The following is a 14,603-nucleotide window of genomic DNA, read 5'->3' on the forward strand; positions in this document are numbered from 1 at the left end:
TCCTCTGTTTCCCGCAATACTCCAGGCATCTTTTCTGTTGCTTTATTTCCAAGAATTATTCTGAAAACCAGGTAATTCCCTGAAGTCAATGAACAGGAAGTCAATGAACACAAGCTTAGTATGATGGAAGGCCAAGGTCATCCTCTCATTCCAAGGCAGGTTTTTCTGTGGACTGTAGGGGGCATGATTTTGAATGCTGCCTGCATCCTACAGATGGGGCTTTGTTTATTTACACGGCCCAGTTTCGGGCATGCTGCAGCCCAGTGCCAATCCACGGACCAGGGGTTGGGGACCCCTGTTCCAAGAGACAACTAAAGCCTTGAAGAGAGAGAGAGTTTCAGGCAGCTCCCCAAGGTCCCTGTGAGCCTATCAGGCACTTTGGATGGTCCCAATCAGTTAATGATCTGACCATGACAGCCATTAACATGCCATTAACAAATTCAGTCCATATCGTATAGCTCCAAAATAAAACACACCTAATGTGTGACTCCCAAAGTATTGGGTTTTTGATAGCTAGGATAAGATGCTCACAGCCATGAAATCCTGAGCCTCTTCTTCAGATTCTGCCTGGGAATCAAAGGTTAAAATACCCCAGAAGCATAACCCTGGGAAACTATAACCTTGCTATAAAAGTGAGCAGGGAAGTATGTACTGCAGCAGTAATTCCATCTGTTCCCTAGAACTTAACTTCATAAAATGAGTCTTATACATAGTTATATAAGATGGAGGGAGAGAGAGAAAGCACTCTTTATTTAGGAATAAATGTATAATTCCTTTGGATGTCTGTTTTTTTAAAGCAATCATTTCTCAGGAAACATTTTTTAAATGTCTTTTCCTGAACTGTGCATGTCCATCTCTGATAAGATTGCTCCTTGGTTGTTTAAACTCACTGAAAAGGAATATTTTCCCTCTTACTAAACAGGCGAAGGAGGATTATATGTTTTCCTTTGTACCTTTGGTTCCAGAAGGCATATAAACTAGTTCTTTTTGTAATGAGAACTGGGAATTGTGGGAGTTTATCCATATGGGTTATGAATAAATCCCCCCCCCCAAAAAAATACTTCCATTTCTCATTAGCAGGAGTGTTTGTGAAAGAATTACCATAGCCATACATGTCCAGTGTTCACTTGGATAAGTAAGATGGAGCCATTTTGGGACCAGCTGTAGAAATGGAGTAATTTTGGAGCCATTCAATGCCAACCTGATTCCACCTCCAGAATTCTACAGTAAAAAATGAAATGAAGAAATTGCTACAAATAGCAGTGCCCTTCAATTCTTATTTCTCTCTTTTTCAAGGGAAATGTATTCTTAAAACATCATGTTTGAAACAAAAAAAATGTCTTATTAATTTGAAAGAAGAACAGATGTTTCCCCACCTCCTTTCAGTTTTTTTCTAAAATATATAAAATGACTATAATTACGTATGTTATTATGCTCTTACGAATCTTCCAGATGTTATTCTAGAGATTGTAGAGGTGTTTTAAATAGAAAGTAGCATAAATATTTTAAATAAACCATGTATTTATTTAAAAGTTACATCATTATCACCAATATGCTGCTATTCTAGCCTTTTTTGTCTACTTTTCCATAATATACTGGTAGCTTGAAGTGCAACAGAAACTTGCAAAATTGGCTTGAGTAGAGGTAAGAGAGCATGAAAGAAATGTGCCTAATATATGCTAGTAAAAAGCAATAACTTGGAAATATTGCATTGAAGATATCACAATCAATCATCTAAATAGCCTTAAATACCTGACTTGGAATGTGTTATAACTATATTGGATTAAGCTGCAAACTAGTTAGGTACTTTGTGTTGAAATTGCCCAGAATACATTTTCTGCTACCGTAGTTGGCTAGTATGCCATCTTCATTCTTCATAGCTGCTTGCATGGATTCCAGAACCTTTTCTCCTCCCCTGTCTTAACAATATTCCACTTAATGGATAGTCTTCCTGAGATAAACAAAGTTCTTGGAAGAAACCTATGGTCTAAAAATCTGCATTTGTTAATTTATGAAAAACTCTGACTCTATCATGCTTAGAAAGGGCATACGAAAATTATCATATGTTCCTAGAATGACACTTGCATCTAGATACTAAAGATTGACTCAATATTTCATGAATGTCAGCCTTTGAAATGACTCTTTATTGGCAAAACAGAAATTCTGGGCATTATAATTCTCTGTGGTCAAGAATTACTTGTTAGGATTAGTCAGGTTGAACTTTCAAGGTTGATTTTGAAAGGCTAAGAAGGATTGCCTTTAGTTAGAGCATGGGTGGCAGATTGGAGGCAATAACAAGCATGCAGGTTAGAATATGGAACAGGAGAAATAGCCTCAAAGGTGATGGCAAACAACTTCTTTATAGGTGGCCAGAAAATCACATGGATATATATACATGAAGTCACCAATTGAGCTTGACTCAGAGAAAACTTTACCTTTAATCTGAGAGTTCTGGGTTTTCCCTCAGTAATTCAAAAGCCAAATCCACCCCTGTACCCATCAGTTCTTTTTGTTTCATTACTGCCTAATGTAAGATTATATAATTAATAGATTCTAACTTCTGAGGAACGGGCAAAAGTGAGACATTTTATAGACCAGTTATCAACACTTTTAATCAAACTTTTGTGTTGAAACATTTTGCCTTCAAAGCTACAGAATGTGGATATCATTTCCATTCCAATTGTTTTCTATCTTTTCTGTGGCAACAGAAGAGCAACAAATGAATTGATTGTTGTATTTGTTGCATAGATGAATGATCTCTTATTTATATACATTTATGTAATTTAAATTTGAAATTAATATTTGGAACAGAATAAATGCAAGAAGTTTTCATAAATGCAAGTGATTTTAATTTTAATGATAGGTGCTGAAATCCAATCAAGATGTGCAAATGGAATTGGGACAGGGAGATGGAGAAATTCATAGGAGAAAAAAATGGAATAAAACCTGAACTTTGATGATAGGGAAATAGATACTTCTCATTTAGAAATCTTGGAAAATATCTAATCACACACAATATGACTTATAATATAGCTAGCGCTGTTTTAAATAATTTTCCTATAATAAGTAAGGAGTCTCTTTTCATACCAAATTATTTGTCCTCCAAATTCTATTGTGCCATGCATTTTGGAAGCAAAATGTATCAAAGGTAAGAAAAGACAAATGCTAACAGCTCAGATCAACTATGAGTGCTAAAAACATAAACATTACCTTCATTCTAAAACAACTAATAACCTGAGTTTTAAAAGAATGAATGTGTGACTCACACAGATATTCAGTGCATTCTTTTCTTTTACTTTTAATAAAAATGAGTAAGAGCTTTTCTTTCTGGTGTGTTCCCTGTGACAAGGCTGAGGCTGAAAGATGCCTAGAAATAGGTCTTAAAAAATATCTAAAAGATTGGATATAAAGCAAAAAGGAATCAAATATCAGAAAAAGAGAACATAATTCCAATCAGGAATCAATAGTTTCCAGAGTCCAAGTTTTTCTCTCTTCAGATAATCAGAGTTGGAAGGGATCTTGTAGGTCATCTAGTCCAACCCCCTGCCCAAGTGGGAGACCCTACACCATTTCTGACAAATGGCAGTCCAATCTCTTCTTGAAAGTCTCAAGTGATGGCGCTCCCACAACTTCCAAGGGCAAGCTGTTCCATTGGTTGATTGTTCTCACTGTCAGAAAGTTTCTCCTTATTTCCAGATTAAATCTCTCCTTGTTCAGTTTCCATCCATTATTCCTTGTCTGGCCTACAGGCACTTTAGAAAATAGCTTGACCCCTTCCTCTCTGTGGCAGCCCCTCAAATATTGGGAGACAGCTATCATGTCTCTCCTGGTCCTTCTCTTGATGAGACTAGCCAAGCCAGTTCCTGCAACCGTTCATTGTATGTTTTAGCCTCCAGTCCCCTAATCATCCTGGTTGCTCTGCTCTGTACTCTTTCTAGAGTCTCAATATCTTTTTTATAATGTGGTGAACAAAACTGGATGCAGTACTCTAGGTGTGGTCTTACTAAGGCTTTATAGAGTGGTATTAGTACTTCCCTTGATCTTGATTGTATCCCTCTGTTAATACAATTTAGGATTGCATTAGCTTTTTTGGCTGCTGCTGCACACAGCTGGCTCTTATTTAGCTGGTTGTCCACTAAGACTCCAAGATCCCTCTCACAGTTACTGCTGTTGAGACTGGTTTCACCCAGTCTATATGTGTACTTTTGGTTTTTCTTGCCTAAGTGTAGGACTTTACTTTTCTCTACATTGAATTTCATTTTGTTAGATATGACCCAGTGTTCTAGTCTGTCAAGTTCCATCTGCATCTTGAGTCTATCTTCTTGGGTGTTAGCTATTCCTGCCACTTAGTATCACCTGCAAATTTGGTAAGTTCCCCTTCTATTCCCTCATCTAAGTCATTAATTAAGATATTGAAGAGTACTGGGCCTAAGACGGAACCTTGTGGCACCCCACTGCTTACTTCCCTCCATGTAGACTTAGACCCATTAAGGACTACTCGTTGAGTATGGTTTGCCAGACAGTTGCGAATCCATCTAGTGGTGGTGCTATCTATTCCACTTTTTTCTAGCTTACTAAGAAGTAGTTTGTGGTCTACTTTATCAAATGCCTTGCTGAAATCTAAATATATTATGTCCACAGTATTTTGCTGGTCGACTAATTTAGTCACTGTGTTGAAGAATGAAATAAGATTGGTTTGGCATGGTCTGCTTTTAACAAACTCGTGCTGACTGCTAGTTATTACTTTACTTGTTTCTAGATGTTGGCAGATTTGTTTCTTTATTATCTTTTCCAGTGTCTTCCCAGGTATTGATGTTAGGTTGATTGGTCTATAGTTTCCTGGGTCTGTTTTTTCCCCCCTTTTTGAAGATGGGAACCACTTCAACTCTTTTCCAGTCCTCTGGTAGTTCCCCGGTGCTCCAGGATTTTTGAAAGATATGGTGCAGTGGTTCTGAGATGACCTCTGCCAGCTCCTTTAAAACTCTGGGATATAATCCATCAGGCCCTGGTGATTTGTTTTCATCAAGATCAGACAGGTATTCTCTTACTATTTTTTTGCTTATTTTAACTTTCATTTCTGGTCTGTCTTTTACAGTTACGTTTTTGGTGGGTTGAGGTATAGTTTCTTTTTGTGTGAAGACAGATGCAAAGAATGAGTTAAGCAGTTCTACTTTCTCTCTGTTGCCTGCTATTTCCTTGCCGTCTTTTCTCTTGAGTGGACTGACTGTTTCCTTGATTTTTTTCTTGTTATTTATATGTTGGAAGAATTTTTTTTTATTATCTTTGACTTTTGTTGCAAGTCTTTGTTCGTTCTGAGCCTTTGCTATCCTGACTTCGTCTTTGCAGATTCTGGCTATCTGCTGATATTCTGCCTTAGTTGTATGTCCTTCTTTCCATTTTTTTGTACTTGTCCTTTTTTTCTTTCAATTTGCCAGAGAGATCTTTGTGCAGCCATGTTGGTTTCTTCTTGGATTTCTTGTTTTTCTTTCTCAGTGGTATTGTGCTGGTCTGGGCTTCTATTATCATACTTTTTAGAGTTTCCCAAGATTCTTGAGTTGTTTTCCCCTTTAGGATTTTCATCCATGGAATCTTTCCCAAGTTCTGAGTTTATTGAAATCAGCTCTTTTAAAATCCAAGACTCTGGTGTCAATGTGTTCTGTTGCTTGTGTTTGTGTGGTGTTGAATTCATGGTGACTCCCACCCAAGGTTCCTGCAGTTTCAACTCGCTCTATCACTTCTTCTCTGTAAGAATTAAGTCCAGTATGGCTGTCCCTCTAGTTTCACCCTCTACCTTTTGGACAACAAAGTTGTCAGCTAGGTTGGTTAGGAACTTATTTGATTTCTCACTTGGTGCAGAATTAGTTTTCCTATTGATATCAGGATAATTGAAGTCTCCCATTACTATTGTGTGTTTCCTGCATATGTTTGTTAGTTGGCTGGGGAAAAGGACATCTATTTTTTCTGCTTGATTGGGTGGCCTATAATATACACCTATGGCCATGTCATTCTTTTTTTCTTTTATATTGATACCCATATGCATTCTAGGAGGTTTTCATCTTTGGTTTCATGCATTTCTGTAGCAATATAGTGGTCCTTTACATACAGTGCAACTCCACCTCCTCTTTTATGGGGTCTGGTTTTTTTGAATAATTTGTATCCTTCTACCAGTACGTTCCAGTCATAGGTTTCATCCTACCAAGTTTCTGTTATTCCAACTATATCATATTTACCTTCATGTATTCATAGTTCGAGTTCACCCTGTTGGTGTAGCAGAATTTAGCAAAAAATTTAGGTGGCAAATTCTAGAAAAAGATAACTCTTTTTTTCTAGTTTCCAACTATTGATTCCTGAATGGAATTATGCTATGTACAATATCATCTATGCTTAATCATTTTAGTAAATCACATTTCAGAATATTTAGAATGAAATGAATAAGCTAGCAATGGTTTATGTTTCTTTTTAGTATTAATATGCACTAGAGAATTTTATATAAAGTGATGTTATGCTGGTGATAAATTCAGATAGAAAACAAATTATTAGCATGGAAATAAATATAAAAGCTGCAGATTTGCTTCCAGGTATAGAACCATAAGGTATAAGCAAACTGCTGTGTATTCCAGGCATGTAGAGAGTTTACATTTGGGAAGTTTCTTTTTTCCCCAAAGTGCTACTCCAAAGTATGTCCTTAAAAATAATATCCCAAATCACAAACTACAATTTGTGTTTTCAAGCTTAAGAGAGGCACAGTAAACCATGTTTGTAAATTTAGATCTGATTATCAAACCTTTAGCTCAAGTGCAATAAACTATATATGCTCTAACAGGAACTATCCCGGATAAAAATATTAAACAATTCATTTGTTTTGGGGAGAAAAAGTACTATTCCAAAATATGACCTTGAAATGATATGCCAAATCACGATTTGTGGTTTCAAGCTTAAGAGGCACAGTTGATCTGTTCTGTATCAAACCATGTTTGTAATTTTGATTTGATTGTCGAACTTTAGCTCAAGTGCAATCTATAGACTATATATGGTCTAACATGAAATATCCCTTGGGCACAAAGCTAAGTGGGTGACTTTGAGCCAATCATTTATTTCAGCCCTAGGAAGAAGGCAATGGCAAACCACTTCTGAAAAGCTACCCAAGAAAATTGCAGGGACTTTTCCAGGCACTCTCTGAGAACAGGACATGACTGAATAGAAAAAAAAAATCACAATAATCACACCTTGTTTACAACTTCTGAAGAGGCTCTGCTATGAAGAGGTTGCAACTGAGTCTTACATTGCAGATTGTGAATATTTTCCCTATTGCAGGTTGGGTTGGGTTGAGAAAAAGTGTCTCAGTCAAAGCTATCCCACCAACCAGGGGAGGACTTTAACTTAAGTATCCCGTATCTTTTTCTTCTTCCATTCAATAGTGTCAATTCTTGGAGACTGATGGACAAATAATACAAAAAAGGATAAAATAGGGAAACAAAGGTTTAAGGGTAAGAGTTTTGTATAATGTGTATGTAGCATAGTACTGTATGTACAACCTTTGTACATCCTGACATTTATCAACAACAAACTACGATGTGACATTAAAACTCTTTGACAAGTTTTTAAAAATCTTTGCTGAAAATATTATTCAGCTATGGGCCATGAACACTTTTAATTAGAAGTCAATTTTAACATCTGCCTAGAATTAATCTATTTTCAAGTACTTTTGTTTATTTCTATTTAACACTTTGTGCATGTCACAAATGTTTCCTATTTCACCTCTGGGACTGAAAGAGAAAACTACATGCTCAATAAATTAGTAAATTAACACCCATATAAGCATAAAAACTTAAATATTTCATCCAGTCCATATGTCAACATATTTTTTGAGAATTATTTAAAACTTCTAAAAGGCTATATAAAATACTATAGTAGTTTCCAACCATTTACAAAGATAGAGTTAAAGCTAATTTTTCCATGAATGTATGCTTTCACTAGAGAAAATGGGAGAGCAATTTCTATAGATACTTCCGGCAACTCTTAGCCCAGTTCCAAACCAATAGCCACTTATCTCCAATCCAAGCATATGGATATTTGCTTGGAAGTATCATTTCATAAATAGTAAAATGACATTGATGTACAGTAGGACCCTAGAATAAATATACATGGGACAGTACTACATGTCTGAACAGTCACACATTGATGAACATTTTAAAATTAGTCATTTTTAGATGGTTTGTAGTAATGAAATAAAATGTGGAACAGGAAAGTTGCTCCCACTCAAGTTGGCATCCCAATGAGCTTTTAAAATCTTTTGTTCTCCAGGCCTTGGGCTGAGTGATGTGGGGCCCAGTGGTGGGATTCAAATTTTTTCACTACCAGTTCTGTGGGCATGGCTTGGTGGGCGTGGCAGGGGAAGGATACTGTAAATAAAACCTCCAGTGAGAGGTGGTATTTGCCCTTTCCCTGAACTACTCAAAATTTCCACTACCAGTTCTCCAGAACTGGTCAGAATCTGTTGAATACCACCTGTGGTGGAGTCCATTGGCTATGCTTATATGTTTATGGGTTATTGTTCAGTTTTGCCATCTTGTTGTCTTTCTCTTTATTACATTATTTCTTTTGTTCTGTTTTATAAGAGCCAATTTGAAATGGGGCAGTGCCTAAATTGAATCAGCTGAATTGAACTGGATCCTATACATATTAATTCAGGAATAATTCTCACTGAAACTACTGTGAATTAAAAACCACTAGGCTATGAAATAATACTATTCAGCACCATGCTGTCTGCACGTTATTAATGTACAGATAGTCCTCAAATTACAAGAGTTTGTTTCGGAACCGTTCAAAGTTACAAAGGCACCGAAAGTAGTACTTGCAACAATTTTTCACATTTGTGAGCTTTGTAGCATCCCCATGGTCACATGATCAACATTCAGACGCTTGACGACTGATTCGTATTTATGACTGTTGCAAAGTTTAGGGGGAGGGAGGAGTCATGTGATCACATTTTTTGACCTTCTGATAAATAAAATCAATGGGGAAGCTAGTTTCACTTAACAACCCTGTTACTAACTTAACAACTGCAATGATTCACTTAACAGCTGTGGCAAGAAGGGTTGCAAAATGAGACAAAAATTACTTAACAACCGTCTCGCTTAGAACTGGAATGTTGGGCTCAATTGTGGTTGTAAGAGGAGAGCTATCTGTACAGTTTCAAGAGTATTCAAATTACAAAATTTAACAGTCTTCCTTGGAAATAAAAAAAAAAACCTAACTCCTTCATATTCTATTAAAAACATACACACTTTATTTTACAGTGGCTTTCTCTATGAGGGAATATTACAGAGAGCAACTGAATATCATTGTTAACATTGCACCTGCCTCTGCAAAGAACATCCTAAATAATTCCAAATTCTACAGTAATTTGCACTAGCAAACAGAGTGAGCTATTAGCATAATTGCAGTTTTAAGACAGGTTGAAACTGAAAATAATAAAAGAGAATTCTTGATATACGTGCAGCTCACTTCTCATAATGACTATTCAATCTGCTTTAAATTAATTCACAGAAAAATTTACAGGCTTTCAGTTTGATGTGTATCCATATCCAGCCTCATTTTTTTATTTCTGTGTAATAGGAAAAGAGTTCTGGTCCATTAATTCTCCCACTCTCTCTTGCAAGAAGTTAACCATTTCAGCCAACACAAAGACATGGGTTTCATCTAAGTCTTGTATGATGAACTTCTTTCCCAGGGCATTCGATTCATCTAGGTACAGCAGGAACTGCTTCATGGCGGGGTCACTGTGGGATAAAATTATGGTAATGTCACATAAACTTCAATGAATTAAGCTGCAATAGTTACAATGCAAATGTCAATATAATACAATAAAACCACATTTATGAAATGCATTAAACCTCATAAACTTTATAAAGCATGCAGAAATTCATAAAACATAATGAGATTGGAAAAAATTCATGAAATGAAAGCTATTATGAAAACAGTCCTAATATGTTGAGATCAAGTATTTTCAGGGTTCTCCCAAATATCCAAGCCTGACCAAACATCCAAAGTTATACTGTGTGGATCTTGGCCATCTCCAGTTGGGGAGGATATTTCATAGACAGCGCCATGTTCCAAAAAACATCTGCTATGCCTTAGATAGATGAAAACTCAGGTGTTCGTATGACAAAATGCACTGAAGTAGCATTGTTAAGATTCCTAGGAAACAACACGATTAAGGCTGTGAATGTTAAATTTAATCAGTGATGGAAAGAGACTGGTGACAACTGTGAATTTAGTAAAATAGGTACAGCATATTCTGGTTACCTTATTTTAGTCCATATGTTCTGCAGTCACTGCAATTTCTAATACTTTTCAAGGTTAGCTTTGCATATAACCTAACATTCTATCCAGGAAGTATTTAAGCCATGAATAATTGTAACAAAGTCCTGTCATCAAGTAAAATCTAAAGTACAAGGTCAGAAAAGATTGCTCCTTCTCATGGATATATTCCAGCAGGAGAATACAAGCCAAGGAACACTGCCAACTTCAAATGTGATATTTTGAGAGAAGCGCAATCTTATCCAAGAAAGGCTGAACCATCAAACCACAATCAAATAGAATGAGTATATTCCATCTATTGGAATTGAGTGCAAACAGTTGGGATTATGTTCAACTAGAATGTTTCATCCAATGAGATGAGAACAATTTTTAATATGATTAAATGTGGTTTTAAATATGTCCTCAACATCAATACATACAAATATCAAGGGTATAGTGATGACTTTTTAGCCCAGTCTCTGAATGACAATTTCCAACAGTTTAATGTAATCAGATACAGTTTCATGTAAAACAGATAGTTCTGTACTAACAAAGATAATTGGGACTATAATTTCTGTTGCTAAGATGAGCGGTCATAAAGCATGAAGTCATGCTTTGCGATAGCAATCCCATCAGTCCCCATTGTCATCATTAAGAGGCTTTGTGGACCACTAAGTGAGGATCTGCAAGCAAAGTCAGTGGGGAAATCAGCAAGTTGCAATTCCCAGATAGTTTGCAAACAAGCTGGCAGGCTGATATGTGGCTGCTGTTGGGTGGGGGAAGGGAACATAAGGATACCAGTAGAGCAGGACCTGGCGTAGTTGCTGCAGGGCACACAAGTAATCAATGTAATGCAAGCAGGGCAATATGGGGTTGGCTGCTCCTGGGTGTAAGAGATTTAGCAGAGTGACATGTCACCTTCTGTACTGGCTTCCCATTTGCCTGTGGGAAGCCAGTGGGAAGGTCACAAACAGTAATCATGTGATTGCAGAATGCTGCAACTGTTGTACATGTAAGCTTGTACTGGGATCAACAGAACTGACATCAGGCTGTACCACTCATTCAACACTTTAATAACTCCAAACGGTTGCTGAACAAGGGGTTAGGACTACCTGTATAGCAAAGCACAAGATTGAATCTTGTAGATTCCTTGACCATAAACCAAGGAGAAATATCAAACAGGTATTATCATCGTCTGGATTCTATCTTTCAGGAACAACTTGAGTTTAATATTAAGATCCCAGTCCATGCAAGGCAACAGATGATTATCAAATGGGACTATGTATGCAAGAAGAATCCAAGGGCTATGTTCCAATTGTCCCTTTCATAGCACAATCCATTCACTATGGCAATTTTTTTAGCTGCAGTTCTGAATCTAGGCTAAAACATTGAATTAAAAAAAATTCATTTATGTTATTTATTCAATCACAGGGTTGTGTTGGGACAATCATCAATATAATCAGATTCTATATAATCAAAAAAAGTTAAATTTAGAAATAGTTAGTCAAACATCCAAAATTTTCAATGTAAAATCAATTCAGAATAGATACTTTTTCCAATAACATTTCCCAATCTGGAAGAGATTCTGAGAAAGAAGTAAACCTATCAAACATTTTTTTTGTTTTTTCTTCAAAATGTTAAGGCAGATGCACTCTTAACAAGGCTTACATGGGTATTTTTTTGAAAGCTGACCATTTTTGTCTCTGCCTGTATGTGCATCTACAGTCACTTCTCTTATGTCCCCAAAGAAGTGCTATTTGTACATGCATACAGAAACAACTGCTATAGTACTTCAAGGAAAAGTGCATTGTTTGTGCTAATGCATTTTATGAAATACCTCTTTGGATATCACTAGCCTAAGAAATATATTCATTTTGTGTCACAACCACATAGTAACTGCTAGAAATTTTCTGAATACATCTACTATCATACTGTACACACGTCAATCTGTAATACAGCAAAAGACTGGCTGGCCAAATCTTTGAGCCAAAAACTACTTCTTTTCCTTTGAAATTAAATACCAAGGAGTAGTTTGCTGGAATCTTATAGCACTGGCTGTAATAAAGGAAGTAAAGGAAAGTAAACCTCCCACCCAAGTTGTGGAGTGCAATTTTCAAATATGCATGAAAAAACAAACAAACCTAGATTTAGATATCTAGGGTATATACTGGGTACGTAGCTAGAATTACATTAGGCATTGGTTTTATTTAATTGAGCTGAAAGCAATTACCTGCTTCTGGTTTCTTTCAAAACTTTTTTTTTACTCTGAATTTAACTTCCATCTTAATTGGGCCTCATTATTTCTATGCATACACTGCTCTTTCTGAAGGTAAATCTCTTTAAAAAAAACTAGTACCCATCCATTTTTGTGTTGTTTGCGGTGTGTTCTTAATGAATACTAAACAGGATTTAAAAATTTAGATGATCATTAGATGCAGCAAATAGTTGCACAAATCCCTTAACTTGATGCTAACCTCCAGTGATTATCTGGATTGCTGTAGCTTAGATATGGTACTTTTAGAACCATGCCTTGGTGGTTCTAATCTGGCAATTGCTCACGAGGCCTAAGGTCCTCAAAATTAATATTAAACTGTACATACATTATTCAGTTTACATAAAGGGAAAATAGTAGCAGAAGATTGTAATTGCTGTCTCAGCCCACTCTGCTGGTTAAGTGAATTATTTACAATCTGGAATTTAAACAAGTAACACCTTTAGAAATTAGAGTTAAAGGCAATATTGACAAGCTTAAGCCTGTTAAATTTAAGTGTAATAAGAAAATGAGGCTGTTGTCAGAATAATTTTTATCTTTATAATATGAATTAGGCATACCAAATATTTTTAGTTTATAGGTTACATGAATAATATACTGTACTATATCACATTTCAGTAACATAGTATTCCTTTAAAACAAGAGTATGCTATTTTTGCTATTTCACTTGATTACAAACTCAGTGTTTCTTGTAACCATGTCACAACATAAACATTTCTTGCTCATGCTACCAAATTTCTTACAAGCTTGGGGTAGCACTTGCATTGCCAATATATTTTTGCTTACCATTCTATAAGTATCCCTTTCAAAACATTCACCATCTTCTTCACAATGTCAGATACCTAAAACATCAAACGGAAAGACTATTTGTAGAAAAGGATACAATGTTAAACTGAAAAAAATCAATACAAACGTCCTGATGGGTAAGCTTCTATCCTAGCCAATTCAATTGAGCAAAAGTTAAGCTGAATTCAGATTTACTGATTTTCAAGACAATGAGAATATGCCTGTATAGTTAATTAACATAGTAACTTTGAATGTAATAAATTATTTAATATAATTCTGAATGCACTTCAATATTTTAATATGCTTTAATTTTAAAAAAAAGGGAAAACAAAAGCCCTATCAATAACATGTATTACTTCTATCTTGAATCTGGCATATTTATGTCTAGCTTATTACAGTACTGGTTTAGAACTAAATCCACTTTCATTCAAAGTCACTTTATGTTTTGATCTGGGTTGGACAATTTCAAGGCAACGAAGATTCAGAGAAAACTCTACCCTGTATTTGGGATTTTTGTAGCCCTGATTTGGTAGCCCTAATCCTACAGTGAACTGCCAGCTGCCTGCAATTTGGCAGTTCGAATCTCACCAGGCTCAAAGTTGACTCAGCCTTCCATCTTTTCTCAGGTGGGTAAAATGAGGACCTAAATTGTTGGGGGCAATAGGCTGATTCTGTAAACCGCTTCGAGAGGGCTGAAAAGCACTATGAGTGCTTTACGGTATATAAGTCTAAGTGCTATTGCTAATTCAGGGAGGAAATGGTATGGTTTACCAGAGCATTTGGCAACCCTAACTAACTGCATCTTCCAGGCAGGTTGCAATTGCACTTCCCATCATCCTCGGCCAGATTGATGAGGTTTAGTGTGCAACTACCCCGGATAAAACTATGGTGAAAGAGAGTAGCTGCCAGGAACTATTTTACGCTACGCAGGATTCGCAAAACCTGACGTCTACGTTGCCCTGCGGAAAGGCAAGCCCTTAATGCCGGAGATACGAGGGTGAACGAGGGATAAACTGGGAAAGAAATGGGGGGGGGAAACCCACTGAGTTCAAGCTAACAAAACACTGAATCGTGCTTCACCCGTCCAGCAACGTTGCCCTGGCGACGAACACACCAGGTCACTCCCGTTTCCCCCCGACCGGAAGAAGTGGGAGACGGAAGGAGCGCCGACTCCGACGCAAGAGCCACAACTGCGCAGGCGCCTTCTATATAGTCTTTGGATTGGGTTGCTCCTCGTGAGGGG

The 14,603-nt window shown here is 36.6% G+C and overlaps 1 protein-coding gene across 4 annotated transcripts; it reads right to left on the bottom strand.

Moving 5' to 3' along the window:
• Positions 1-9,253: 9,253 nt before the first annotated feature.
• GTF2H5 (general transcription factor IIH subunit 5) lies at positions 9,254-14,590 on the bottom strand. Of its 4 annotated transcripts, none has more exons than XM_026675277.2 (3): positions 14,441-14,590; positions 13,361-13,416; positions 9,254-9,782 (listed from the first exon to the last, which is right to left on the bottom strand). In XM_026675277.2, exons 2-3 carry the CDS (start codon positions 13,393-13,395, stop codon positions 9,602-9,604), a joined length of 216 nt encoding a protein of 71 aa, XP_026531062.1. In that variant the 5' UTR covers positions 13,396-13,416; positions 14,441-14,590; the 3' UTR covers positions 9,254-9,601. The 4 variants fall into 4 exon arrangements, with proteins under 4 accessions (XP_026531062.1, XP_087825693.1, XP_087825687.1 ...); XM_087969567.1 differs by having other exon boundaries at positions 14,419-14,518; XM_087969561.1 differs by lacking the exon at positions 14,441-14,590 and adding an exon at positions 14,132-14,268.
• Between the last annotated feature and the right edge of the window lie 13 nt (positions 14,591-14,603).

The sequence above is a fragment of the Notechis scutatus genome, chromosome 1 (assembly GCF_049901735.1).
Source record: "Notechis scutatus isolate UNSWTSFEM ecotype Mainland chromosome 1, rNotScu1.2, whole genome shotgun sequence".
Taxonomy (NCBI): Eukaryota; Metazoa; Chordata; class Lepidosauria; order Squamata; family Elapidae; genus Notechis; species Notechis scutatus.

What these genes read in the sequence shown, in the direction of transcription:
- GTF2H5 (XM_026675277.2), bottom strand. Translation starts at nt 13,395, where the DNA reads ATGGTGAATGTTTTGAAAGGGATACTTATAGAATG. An exon ending in AAAGGGATACTTATAGAATG is followed by an intron (nt 9,783 to 13,360) that starts GTAAGCAAAAAT and finishes TTTATCCCACAG; the next exon opens with TGACCCCGCCATGAAGCAGT.